This window comes from Nanorana parkeri, unplaced genomic scaffold (genome assembly GCF_000935625.1).
Source record: "Nanorana parkeri isolate BGI_ZX_2015 unplaced genomic scaffold, ASM93562v1 scaffold708, whole genome shotgun sequence".
Classification (NCBI taxonomy): domain Eukaryota; kingdom Metazoa; phylum Chordata; class Amphibia; order Anura; family Dicroglossidae; genus Nanorana; species Nanorana parkeri.
Window position 1 is genome coordinate 66656 of NW_017306976.1, and position 14302 is coordinate 80957.

Here is a 14302-nt window from a genome sequence, read left to right on the forward strand (position 1 = left end):
AAAGAAAAACCGGGGAAACCCCCCCCCCCCACACACACAAATTATAAAAACAAAATGTAGAAAAAGGAGGACAATACTCAATATTTCATGTCAAAAAAACGTCCAACTGTGTTCAAATCCAAGCTTTGGAACCAAAAAGTCGAAGATTGTTTCAGTTTTCTCATGTTCATTCAATCCTGCGATATTGCTTGACTGAAAGTGATGGAATTTCAATCGTGTCATCAATTCTACAACAAAAAAAATGTCATCCTTCCTGAGTGGTCACTTCACCGTCACCTAGGGACAGTTTCTGGAAGTTCTCCTCGGGGCTGTCGGACTCGTCGCGACTGCTTTCAAGGTTCTCGGGTCCCTCGTAGCATCCGGAGTCTCGGGGAAGGTGGGAGTTTTGGTGCTCCGAAGATGTCCCGGTCACCTCTTCCGTTTCGCTGGGGGCTGCAATAGACCAATCGTGAAATCTTTTATTAGACTGTGAGCCTTTGTTCCATGCCGAATAGCCAGGTGCAAGACAAGTCAACGCATTAACACTGACTCCGGAGTTAAATCTTAAAAATACATTCAAGTTCCTAAACTATTATCAACAAATGTATCTTATTTGTGTATCACTCGGCTGTAGAGCCTCCAATCATCTCTGAATTGGTGCTGACACTGTCTTTCCTTCTGGAGGGGGGCTACGTCTGTTCCTCATGGTCCCTGTGTGTGCTGTAAAGTAGTCACCGCTCCAAGCTCACTCCACGATGGACTACAATCTCACGTTTAGTGAGATTTACTAATTTGTATTGAGATTGTAGTCCATCGTGGGAGTGAGCTTGGAGCAGTGGCTACTTTTAACACACACAGGTACCATGGCAATGGCGCACATTCCCTATTTAAACAATGCCTGACCATGGAGCCAGTTGCTGTGTGGTTGTCAGCTATCCTTGTGTTCCTGCGTTTACCCTGCATTACTGCTTCCTTGTGTATGGACCCGGCTTGTGACCCTTGGACCTCGCTTCTTGTCTCCTGATCTGGCACCTTGTGACTTTGCTTAAACGTGTATGACCCTGGCTTGTGATCCTGACCTTGCTCCTTCCTGCTGCTTCAGTACCACTACTACTTTGCCCTCCTGTGTAGGATATCGGCTACGACTGACTCTGCTTTCGGCCATTCGTCCGGTTCCTGCCTACCCTGCTGTCCTGTGTCTGCTCATCTAGTCACCCTTGGCACAATGTTATCCAGCTTCCAGAGCTTCTCCAAGTCACCCGATCCCTGCAGACTCGCCTGCTCCTTCCTCTACCTTGAGCATCTGCAGCCTCTGCACAAGGCCTCATCCAGCTGCCAGCATAGGCGTCTGTGCCACTCATTGTCTACACATTCTCTGTCTCCATCTCCAGAGGTGTGGGGCAAGAGGTGCACAGGTAGCCCCTTGTCCTCTCAGTCTCCAGCCAGGTACGTGACAATATGCTAAATAGAGACATTTTAATGATTCGGAGGAAGAGCCAACCCTCCTCCTAGCAAAGATTCCCATCTTGATAAGTTAGCTTGCAAAGGCTGCCAACAAGCATGCACCTATACTAGACATGTGCGATTTCGTTTTGTTACGAATCGAAATTCGTACAAATTTTCCTGAAATTCGTAAATTCGGAAGCATCCGAAATCCAAATTGCAGTTTCCGAATTATATCCGAAATACGAAATTCCGTTAACGAATTTCAGATCTGAATTTCTTTGAAACAGGAACTATTACCCCTGTAAATGAGGTTGAACAACATGACAAGATTTTTTTTTAAATCCGAAATACGGATCCGCTGCTGCTGAGAGTTGCATTACAATACACAGGCAGGGAATACGAAATTCCGTTGATGTATTTTCGTTCCGTTACGAACATTCGTTATATTGAAGTTAAAAAGCAAAGTACATTTATATTGGAGTTGATGGTAGTTTTTTTTTAATACGAAATTCGGATCCGGAATCCGTTAACGGAATTCGTATTTCGGATAAAAAAATAACTACCACATCGACTATTAACAAAGGTATTTTTGCTTTTTAACTTCATCATAACGAATGTTCGTAAAGTTACGAAAATGTGCCGAAACTAACGAAAATCCGTATTTCGTACGAATCCGAATTGAGTTTCGAATATGAATTACGAAATACGAAGTAACGGATATTTCGGAACGAAACGAAACACATTTTTTGACGGCGCACAAGTCTAAACTATACATGAAGCAGTAAGAGCGCCACACTAATGGTCAAAGAGTTCAAAATGATGTTTTCAATAATCGGTAGAAAAACAGTCGATGCCGTTTCGGGAGTTCAGAAACCCCCCTTCTGTAACGTACCTCGGCCCCGTGCCACGTCACGTGTGCGTTCCAGCGTGGAACACACCAGACAGGGAAGCCGCCGAGGGTTCCCTCCCCCATTAGGGGAGGTACTATGCGCTCCACGCTGGAACGCGGAAGTGCGCCGCGGACGCATGACGTCAGGGCCGCGGCCTATTTAAACTGTCTATGAACGCTGCAGGGTGTTCACTATTGGGTTCGCAAGCCCAAAACCAACTCCAGGACCTCTTTGCTCCCAGGAAGCCTGCCTCCACTTACTCCAAGAGGACGAGCCCAGCACCCAGCACCCTGCAGACCAGTGCATAAAAGCGCAAGTATTTCTCAGTGCTCTCTGAGCCATCATATGGGACTTAGAGTTCGTCCTCTACTAGATTGGGAGTTGTGCATAACTTATGGACTGCCTATGTTATACTGCCTAGGGATCTGCATATGTAATATCTAGCCCGCTTAAACTTAGAGGTACTGTGAGATCCATAACCTGCGCTACATATCAAATATATATATATCCCGGTCTGAAGTTATATTGCGGTGACTAATTGCTCATTGGAACTAGGTACATTCCTTATACTTAGGAACCATCTGGCTTCCGTGGGGTTACGATCTAGTACCACCCACGCTACCTCTTTTTGAGTTCTTTAGTTAAACCGGCAGATGATGCAAGAACCCCAAACTCTCTGTCTTTGCAAGAGAGTGACGCCTGGGGTTCATTGACTGAGTGCCGCCCATTAGTCACACCTCTATCCCTTGAATCCGCAGTTGCGATCCAGACCAAGCTACTTGGAACCAGCGGCTGTGACACCTTCATCAGGGTTTGTATGCTGTATGATTTCAATTATGGCCAGACTCAATTGAATTGTGATGAATAGTTCTCTTTCTCCATATATATATCTTTTTTAGGGATGTCCCGATACCGATACTAGTATCGGGGCCGATACCAGACATTTTCACGAGTACTTGTACTCGTGAAAATGCCCCGATTCTTAAGGCCTTTACCAGCCCTTTACATTTTCAAACAGCAGCTGCCGTCCGAGTTCCCGCGCTTGTGGGGACCTCGGCAGCCTGCTGGGGACCTGCAGATAGCTGTCCATGGCAGTGTCTGTGCGGTTCTTTATCTCCTGCTTCACGGCGCAGGCACAGCCATGGACAGCCCCAGGGGACACTGACGGGGAGGATTTGACCGGTACGGCCTGACTGGACGTGGCAGCGCCGCTCTGAACGTGGGGGAAGCCGGATGAGGTGGAGTGCCCGCTGAGCCACTGCAGATGTCCACTACACCTGGTGAGATCGAGATGCAGCTTGGTGAGAGGAATTCTGCTTTGGGGACAGGGACATGTGTCCTGCTGTGGGGACATGTTCAGTTCTGGTGACATCTGTATTTAGCCCTGGTGAGAAACTGCCCTAAAATTATGAGTCTGTGTTGTTTTAGAAAAAAAATTCACATGTCCCTTGAAGAAAAAGTATCGATAATTGTTATCGGCAAGTACATGAGGGACAATACTTGTACTTGTTCTTAAGAAAGTGGTATCGGGACATCCCTAATAAATATAATATATACACTGAGTGGCCAGATTATTATGACACCCCCATCAGTACTTCGTTGGGCCGCCTCGTGACTCCACGAGATGATGAAAGGTGATGCGAGGAATCTGACACTGCACTGTTACCCTTCTGTTGTCTTGTACCAGTCTTGCCCCTCCCCCGTTCTGCCCTAACATTGACTAGTCGCTGACGGCCACAATTCGCACGTTCAGACCCAGATTTTCGGCTGACAGTCCGGTCTTTAAACACTTTAACAATGAGCTGCTGTTGAACATTTAACGAATTCTGCTGTTTTGCTGATACTCGCTCCATGGCTCCGAGCGCCAACAATCATCCCACGTTCAAAGGCTGTTACATTGCGTTGTTTCCCCGTATCTTCAGAAGCAAATCACTTCTACTGTCGTGGCAACCAACCTACTTCCCTATTTATAATGGTCTGGCCCTCTAGCAACTTTAGCGCCAAATTATAGCTAATTTGCCTACAAACGTCAGGTGGTCATAATAATCCGGCCACTCGGTGTATATAATAAACTGGCCACTCAGTGTATATAATAAACTGGCCACTCAGTGTATATATCTATACATATATATAGATATATACACTGTATATTTATACACACACACAGATACTGTAATTATTCATTAAAATTAAATTGAGTCTGGCCATCATACAATATACAAACCCTGATAAAGTGGGTGAGTATGAATACATCGACCCCCCGAAACGCATTGCCTATTTTTCTACTGATCGCATACTATAGGGAAACTATTACCAGGTATTGACACCTAAAAAGTAACCCAAGTCATATTTTCTTCATAGCCTACTCTAATTATAGGATGCGGTGTCCTGATTTCCTGACCGAGGGACAATCTCTAATTAATATACTAATTACTGAATAAAACATCATTTTGGACTATTTTATGATTAGTGTGCCACTCGTAAACCGCTTCTTGTATAGTTGGGTTTTTCCTCTCCCTCTTTTGGCTGTGTTCTGTTACATGTGAGCAGCCTGTGTGAAACAAGTCACATTGATGATTGATGAGACGGTCCTTTCTAACATCGGATATTAAGAATAGAAGATCTAGCGCCTCTGTCTTCACGTCTACTGCAGCTGAAGACACCAAAGGACATTTCCCTTCCACTCTGGTGGCTGAATGTGGAGAGGTGAGCCCATCCCCAGGATCAGGTGAATATATTTTCTTTATTGCAGCCACTAGACCAAAATGTCCTTTGGTTTCTTCAGCTGCAGTTGCATTAGACGTGATGAGGTCATGGGTCCTTAGATGGCTGAGCCCAGGGGAGTAGAGGCTGCAGGGACCGGTCTATCAGCAAAGGACCAAGGATCAGGTGAGTAGGATCCCTAGACCAAAACAAGCCCTTAACTCTTGCAGTGCAGGGGTAGCCCTACTGCAGCATTTAACCCTTGCAGTTCAGGGGTAGCCCCACTGCAAGGGTTGATTTTCTACATTTCCTGAAGTTCTTCTTTAACTGTAACAAGCAACCTGGTGTCACCATCCTGGCTATACAGTGAGGCAGTGGTGGGAGGATCACAAAAACAGCTGGACAGAATGGTCAATATTTTGTTAGGCAAAGCGGCCAGCATGTATGTATTCCAGATGCTTATTTGGTGGACATTTAGCTGTAACTGAAACGGTTCGGGATTTGGAATTCTAAGATGCGAGTTCATCTGTATGAGTGATGAACTGAACAGCTACTTACTGTCATAATCCAGCAGGATTTCAGCGGCGGTCAGCAGTTTAACAACGTGTTGAGGGTCTGTGATGTTTAATTCCAGCAGATGACTATCAGTCAGGTCCTTGAAGTCCTCGATGGTCTGATAACCGTTCAGCATGAGGGTGGCGATGTGTTCCTGGGGACAAGCGGAGGGTAAAAACATTTTAGCTCAGTTAAGCAGGGGAGGAACCTGACTGCTATGTTGGGGGCTCAACTGGAACTGAAAGAAACAAAGTATCTCGTTTGTATAACCTTTTCCTTGTAGCACCTTCTTTGCTCTATTACCAGTCCTCTTTAATCAGAAATGTATCGGCCACATGGAGTAAAGTCTAACCTGCATGTTGATACGTTCAAGCAGCTCTGTCAGTGTCAGTGTATTGGGTTGTGATGTTTTGCTTCTTCCATGTGTCCGGATTTTTCTGGGGGTCTCGGTTTCCTGGGGTATAATTTCTACGTAGATGAACTTAAACGACCCCACCTTGTTATTCAACATGCCCGTCCAAGTTCCAACTGGAGGTTTCTCTATGATGTTGATAATGTCTCCTACCTGAATGCAAACAGAAAATGGAAATCACCAGAAGTTTAATTATTATTATTATACAGGATTTATATAATGCCAACAGTTTGCGCAGCCCTTTACAATATAAGGAAGACATTACAATGACAATACTATTCAAGACAAGATGGTAAGGAGGGCCTGCCCCTGAGGGCTTACAATCTAGAAGGTAAAACCATGTTCTATTTTGAGTTACAAAGTCAGCCCATACAAAAGTGATATTTTAGTTATAGGTAGAGTCTGGCGGGCTGAGTCAGCTATGGCATCCTGAATGTATTGGACACTCCAACAATAAGATCTCAATGCCATATTCTCTGTGCTCATCTCTGTTCCTGTCCACCACCTATAAGTTGTGGATGGCATCATTCCCCTTTCTATGTTCCAGCTCTCCCTGTTATTTTCTCCATACTTTAAAATACACAAATCCAGCAGGGATGGTGGGCACCCCTCATAATGGGCACAGCAGGTGTACAGACCCAGTAACTCAGCACGGGGATGGTGGGAACCCTTAAAATGGGCACAGCAGGTGTGCATGCCCAGGAACTCAGCACGGAATGGTGGAAGCCCCTCATAATAGGCACAGCAGGTGTACAGACCCGGGAACTCAGCACAGGGATAGTGGGAACCCTTAAAATGGGCACAGCAGGTGTACAGACTCGGGAACTCAGCACAGGGATAGTGGGAACCCTTAAAATGGGCACAGCAGGTATGCAGACCCAGGAACTCAGCACAGGGATGGTGGGAGCACCTCATAATGGGCACAGCAGGAGTGCAGACCCAGGAACTCTGCACGGGAATGGTGGGAGCCCCTCATAATGGGCACAGCAGGAGTGCAGACCCAGGAACTCTGCACGGGGATGGTGGGAACCCCTTATAATGGTCACAGCAGGTGTGCAGACCCGGTATCTCAGTGCAGGGATGGTGGGAACCCCTTATACAAGTGCAGACCTGGGACCAATATTGAACTTGAACCATAAATGCTATGTTTTGTGAAGAGAATCACGCATCCCTAGTCAAAATTGATGACGATGAATGCAGCATATCATCAGAACATAGGAAGGTGGACATTTTGGACAGCGAGGACAATTGGTTCACAGGGGGCATGAGAGAGTCCATCTACATCAAAATGGAACAACCATCCCTAAACAAGGGTGGGGGGTTTTCAGCACCATCTTACACCCATTTATAATGCCATTGTAACCTCTCTTCCGCCCTGGTGATTTAACAACATTTAACACCTTCGGCCATATAAATCAAAGGAATAACTCCTGTTGCAGGCTTCCTGCCACCAAGGATGGGATGATGGAATTAGAACAAGGAGGTTCCACAACTTTGAAATCTCCCATCCTATTCCTGGACAATCAACATCTGCCATGACACATTCCATGGTGATTGGATTAAGGTGTCTGTGCTGCCTGTATGGGGTATGTACTGACACTCAATGGGAACTCAAGAAGAGGCTCGGATACGCTGCAAAACATCTTCAGCATTACAGAACAGTTGAATGTTACTAACCACTGCTAGCTTAAGATAGTGAGGATTATTACTCAGGGATACTGGATTATGACCGAGTAGGAGACACTCACAGAGGGGCGAGAGCTACTCGGGGCAGTGGACCACACTGGGGAAAACGCGCATTACTTACGTTTAGTAAGGAAACAAAGGCAATGTGGGTGATAAATGACTTTGGATCACTAACTGTCCTCCTCTGTAGTATTCAGTCGATGCGCACACCAAACTCATACATCTCCTACATGTCTGGGAGAAGAATTTATGTTCCGTTTATAGTGTTTTGTGTATCCTGGATAATACTATGTACACGATTTGGAAAACTCAGAAAAGTGTTGGTACGTGTATCCTGTGAAAGCTGTTGTAACTTTACTTCTGTTCAACACAATACAACTATTTTGACAAAAAGATAGTGAGGATTACAAACAAATGGCAGGACATGTCCAAATCTCATAATTTGCCAACAAACTGTAAGAGGCCCATCATAAAGGCCTTCAAGTCAAGTTTCTGCAATGTATCTGCTGCAGTACATTCACTGGAGACCTTCCAAATGGTTCTTCAAAAGAAGAATTTTAGATGCTGTTTAAGGCAAAGTTCTGTTCTTCTTCACTTTCGGGATTTGTGTGTAAATTATATCGGTCCAAAGCCTTACCCTGAGTTTGAGTGAATCCTTTTCATATGGACTCGGCGTGAAGTCAGTATGGACCTTTGCTCTCCCGCAGAACGGCCCAGTATACGGAGGGGCGAGGTTTTCTATGTTGATGCTGTCTCTGTTGCTGTAGGAATAAGACGGGCTGCACAGCTCGCTGCCTGCAAACAGAACGGATAACGATTGGCAACAGAACGCAGTGCAATGTATAGGGAACATTATATGTGCAAGTGTTAAGCTGACCGCACATCAATTGTACACATTGACCTTGTATTGGAATAAGCTAATTGTGAACTTTAACAGTATGGTGTGACACTTCAATCTCACACACTCTCCCTTCAGTTAGAGTTCTTGGAAACCCTTTGGTTTGCAGGAGCCGTTAGCCTCATGTTCAAACGCTGTGTTTCACCCCCACACCAATAGTTGGTAATAAGGGAAGACTTGGGGATCCAGTGCCATCCATTCCTTCAGAAAATATTGTGACAATAAGTCACGCCGGCAAACAGCATTTTTTTTAGATGTTCACCAATCGCAGTGTTCATATTTCTGCCATATCTTTTTCCCAATTGTTGCTACAGAGCAGAAGAGTTAGAACTACTCTCATCCTCCTGGTGACCATTTGTCACTACGACAATCCGAAATTTTACAGATGTTACCAGAACAGGAATAAAGGGGGAATCTTCCAATGGGGACACCTATTCTGATGACAAGAGTCTAAGAGGGAAATTCCCCTCACTATGGGGGACGTCTCTTATGTTCCTGCTCTGTCTCTTGGCCAGGAAATGTTGGGATTCACTCCCAACCAGGACACAGGGAACAATAATTACCTAACAGAGGTTCTATCCTTTCATCACTTTCTTAAAAAACATTTTGGTTGCCATTCTACTTTAAAGGAGAACTATGAGTGATTTTCACTCACCTCATAGTTCTAGCCGACCTGTGACAATGAGACTGTCACAAGTCAGCTCAGTAGATCGGGAGGTGAGGGAACACATACCGGCGTTTGCTCACCTCTCGTTCCTGTTACGGCTCTCTGCCGTGACAGGGGAGGGGCTGGATTCCCCCCTCCCCGCTCCGATCCGCCAGCAGTGACTGGCGGAACGGACGGGGGAGGGGGCGGGTACAGCTGGCTCTGCCTCTAGATAGGCAGAGCCAGCTGTCAGTCACGCAGCTGGGCGGATCTCGACATCGATGTCGGGATCCGCTCCAGCTGCGGCGTCTCAGTATACAGCGAGCTGTAGCTCGCGGTATACTGAGCTTTGGGTGACGGGAGGACGCTAGTTTGTGTCCTCCCGTTACCCTAAGGAGAACTATGTGGAAAAGCCTTGACCCCATAGTTCTCCTTTAATGTTCTTGATGAAAACACATCTGAGGGACAATATGTCTGTGTAGTAACTTGGTATAGGCAGTGCAGCGAGGAATATAAAGACCTTGTACATTGGGGAAAGAAAACAACCTCTCAAAAAACGAATGGTCCAGGAGGACAAATTCTACAGGTCAAATTTTGCTACACCTAGAGGAAAAGGAACATTCTTTCTAGGACTATGAGGTGGACTCTTTGCACAGAGAAGACAATTGGTTCACAAGAGCCGTGAAAGAGGCCCTCTACCTCAAACTGGAACAACCGTCTCTGAACAGGGGTAGGAACCTTCGTCAACATTTGTCTTCCACATACACTGGCTGGCCCCCCCAAAAAAAGTCACACTCTAATATTTCATCGGACCGCCTTTAGTTTTGATTACGGCACACATTCGCTGTGGCATCGTGTCAATAAGGTTATACAATGCGACAACATTTATTTCCATCCAGAGTTGCATTAGTTTTTCACCAAGATCTTGTAGTGATGATGGGAGAGTCGGAGCGCTGTGTAAAGTCTTCTCCAGCACATCCCAAAGATTCTCAACGGGGGTAAGGTCTGGACTCTGTGGTGGCCAATCCATGTGTGACAATGATGTCTCATGCTCCCTGAACCAATCTTTCACACTCTGAGCCCGATGAGTCCTGGCATTGTCATCTTGAAATATGCCCAAAGGCTGAGGAAAGGGGGATTATAAAAAAAAATGAAGGAACACTAAAGTGTAAATAAGCGATTTATGTTATAAATGGTTTTTGCGCTGTGTTTGTGTTGTGATAAAATGATACAGGAGTATATTTAATTGCAACACAAGGTATCACAACGCACAGCAATGCGTCACAAAGCTTTGCCATGCGCTGCCGCAGTTAAATTCATGTTTTTTTTACAAAATAAAAAAATCATGCACTGCGATGCGTTCTAACAACCCACTGCAGCGCATGTGCCTGGCATACTGCAGCCTCAGCACTGAGTACAGAGGCTTCCCATTCATTCACAAACTGCTGATAGTAAGATATTTACTATCAAGCAGTTTCTGAATGGGGAGGAGCCTCTGTACTGAGTGCTTCTCCCCATTGAGAAATTCATGAATGAACAGGAAGTGATGTAAATCACCTCCTGTTCATTCATAACTGGGGACACCTATTACTAGGTGTCCCCAGTTATTTACAAACACTGGAGTGATCAGACGATCACTCCAGTGTTTGTGCTGCACAAGGAAGATCGGTAAATAGCAATGATACTTACCGATCCTCCGCTCGGCCACGCACACAGCCGCTGCCGTCCTGAAACTGACAGAAGGACAGCGGCTCTGTTCTCCTCCCTGCCTGCCGCTCGATCACGATGAGCGGAGCCGCTGTCCTCCTGTCAGTTTCAGGACGGCAGCGGCTCCATTCATTTTTTTTCGGATGCCCGCTGCCTCAGCCCATACAAGCGGGGGAGAGCACCGGGGATCCGCCCCCACCCCCGGGCCCCATAGCGACCGCATCGGGCGCTATGGTGGTAGTTCCGCCACTGCTACCAGCTGTACCATGACCCGGATCCATCAGAACCTTCACAGACACATCTGAGGGACTCTTGCTCAGGTTCACAGATTTCTTTATAATTAAACAATAGCTGACGACAGGAAAGAACTGAAATCTCAATGTAACGGGTCTATTCCAAGGCTTTAAACCCTTCTTTGCTTAGCAAGTCTCCTCTTTGCGTGTCAAGAAGTGAAGTTATACATTTGGTGTTCAATTTAACAAGAGGAACCATAAAAGGAAGCGGAAAGTGAAGCCACAACAGGCAAGCATTGCAAGAGCGCCACTCGTTGTATCATCGCACTTACTAAAACGCGAGTGTGTAATGAGCTGTGTGCTCACAGCCTCAGAGGTCAATGAAAAGGATACAATGTTATTATTCGGCCTCTATAGATGCCTATTGCCAGGCTAGAAAAATCAATGCCGCCCTGTGCGATTAGTAAATGTTACCCTCAGGTATTTGTATAATTCAAACTTTAAAATTGTGACTTTGCCTAGGCTCGGATTATGTCGTCAGTCCGCTGCAGGCAGGAGGCAGCATTTCCTCAGTCTCCCCTCCCCCAGCGATCAGACTGCTGCAGGCAGGAGGAAGCATTTCCTCAGTCTCCCCTCCCCCAGTGATCAGTCTGCTGCAGGCCGGAGACAGCATTTCCTCAGTCTCCGCTCCCCCAGTGATCAGACTGCTGCATGCAGGAGGAAGCATTTCCTCAGTCTCCCCTCCCCCAGATGATTGTGACTTTGCCTAGGCTCGGGTGATGTCATCTCCCCTCCCCCAGTGATCAGTCTGCTGCGTGCAGGAGGAAGCATTTCCTCAGGCTCCCCTCCCCCAGTGATCAGACTGCTGCATGCAGGAGGAAGCATTTCCTCAGTCTCCCCTCCCCCAGTGATCAGACTGCTGCAGGCAGGAGGAAGCATTTCCTCAGTCTCCCCTCCCCCAGTGATCAGTCTGCTGCAGGCAGGAGGAAGCATTTCCTCAGTCTCCCCTCCCCCAGTGATCAGACTGCTGCGTGCAGGAGGAAGCATTTCATCACTGGTGCAGGAGATACAGAGGCACATACACTCACCAGTGGAGGTCTGCCTGCTGACAGATGTGTGCTGATTGTCCTCAGGATCAGACAGTTTACCGTGGCAACTCCCATCCAAACTGCTATCCAAAGATGTGGGAGATAAGGAACCAAGCTCTCCCGTTTCCCCCTACAAAACACAGAAATAGAAAGGTTAAAGGGTGACTCTGACCGCACAGGCACAGGGTTGAAATACATGTATGTGAATTGTTTTGCATGCAAAAGTATTTGTAACTGCTCAGCCAGACTTGTGATTCAGATACCTCTGGTATAAAGCATAGTCTAGAAGGGTGACACCACTCCTGCATAATTGCTGCTTCTTGTGTCACCTACATGTTTGTTGGACTATAATAGGACATCATCTCACTGCTGAGGTCCTTCCTGGACTCTCCCTCTGCTATAAACTGGGGGTGGGCAACTCTGGCCCTCCAGCTGTGCTTTAACCACAAATGCCAACAAGCCTCTGCCTCTGGAAGTCAGGCCTATAACTAGGGTTGCCACCTGTCCAGGATTCACCCGGACAGTTCGGGTTTTGAATGCTGTGTTCGGGTTTCATGGCAGCAGAAACCCGGACACAAGATGTCAGGCAGACAGGGGCAACCAAAATTAGAATAGGGGCTTCTGGCTCCCCACTAAAAACAGTCTCAACTGTGATATTTGCATATGAATAAGCCGCGACTCATTCTCCCCCAAAAATGTCTGTGCATCGCTTCAGTGTTCGGGTTTCACTTGAAGAAAAGGTGGCAACCCTACCTATAACTGTCAGTCTTGCAATGCCTCATGGGACTTGAAGTTGGACAACAGCTGGAGGGCTGCAGTTGCCCACCCCTGCCCTAAACGCTTCTCCTCTAGCCCCCAGTGCAAGAAAGATGTTAGGCAGAAACCACTGTGGGAAGATAATATAAAGAGACGCTCAGTTGGCCACTGAATCAGATACACGTGCATGTTAAATAGCTAAACCACGTGACTGCAACTTAAAGGAAAACTATGGGGCCAGGTCATAGTTCTCCTGAGGGTCACGGGAGAACACGTACCCAAAGCTCAGTATACCGTGAGCTACAGCTGAGACGCCGCAACCGGAACGGATCCTGACAATACTGTCTGGATCCACCCAGCTGCGTGAACATAAAGCACGCAGACATTACTGATCCCTATAATCTCCTCTCACCATCTCGTCAGCCATGGCTTTCATCATCAATTTGCCGCTTTTCCTGTTCATCGTCCGCGATATTACCGCCCGCCATTTCTTGCCTAGTGTTCCCGCGCTGCGTTTCCCTTCTTCGTGTGTGTGCGCGTTTTCATCTTCTGGGATCTGCAAAAAAAAAAAAGAAAGAAAGAATGTTACAAACCTGAAACCTTTCATTTACTCTTATTAGAGGCGACCCCAATACAATACAATACAAGTACAATACAATACAATACAATACAAGTACAATACAATACAATACAATACAATACAATACAATACAATACAGGTACAATACAATACAATACAGGTACAATACAATACAACACAATATAACACAATACAATACAATACAACACAATATAACACAATACAATACAACACAATATAACACAATACAATACAATACAACACAATATAACACAATACAATACAACACAATATAACACAATACAATACAGTGCAGGAAGTAAAGGAGCTTCTCTCCGCTTTAAGGAAAACTTTTTAATGAGTATCTAAAGCCAAAACTTTTCTTAGTTTTTTTAGTACAGAGAGAAGTCGTTAGACATTCTTTATTGGGAGAATCGAGATTATTAGACGGGTAACTATTTCTTTAGTTAGAGAAATGTATCAAGTTTTTCTTTTGAAGCTCCGCGGTGCGCACATTGTAACAAAAGTTCAAACGGATGTCACCAGCACACCATGTAAGTGAAATCAATAAAAGTCAGTTTATTAATGGAGTACCGTCATTCCAGTACAAGCGCTTTCAGGGGCAGCACAGGGTCCCCTTCCTCAGGCTCAGAATGACGTTGTTACATAAACCTCTGTGAACAAAAAAAAAATATGAACCGTGAAATCACCGCGCACAAAAAG

At 46.0% G+C, this 14302-nt stretch overlaps 1 protein-coding gene across 1 annotated transcript in view; it reads right to left on the reverse strand.

The window, feature by feature from the left end:
* Positions 1-227: 227 nt before the first annotated feature.
* The window catches only part of SASH3 (SAM and SH3 domain containing 3), a 29329-nt gene continuing 15254 nt past the window's right edge, over positions 228-14302 (reverse strand). Inside the window, exons 3-8 of the mRNA XM_018563900.1 lie at positions 13412-13555; positions 12244-12373; positions 8309-8466; positions 5926-6138; positions 5577-5727; positions 228-432 (exon numbers count right to left, since the gene is read on the reverse strand). Coding sequence (XP_018419402.1) covers positions 245-432; positions 5577-5727; positions 5926-6138; positions 8309-8466; positions 12244-12373; positions 13412-13555 — 984 coding nt within the window. The 3' untranslated portion in view covers positions 228-244. The remainder of the gene's footprint in view (positions 433-5576; positions 5728-5925; positions 6139-8308; positions 8467-12243; positions 12374-13411; positions 13556-14302) is intronic.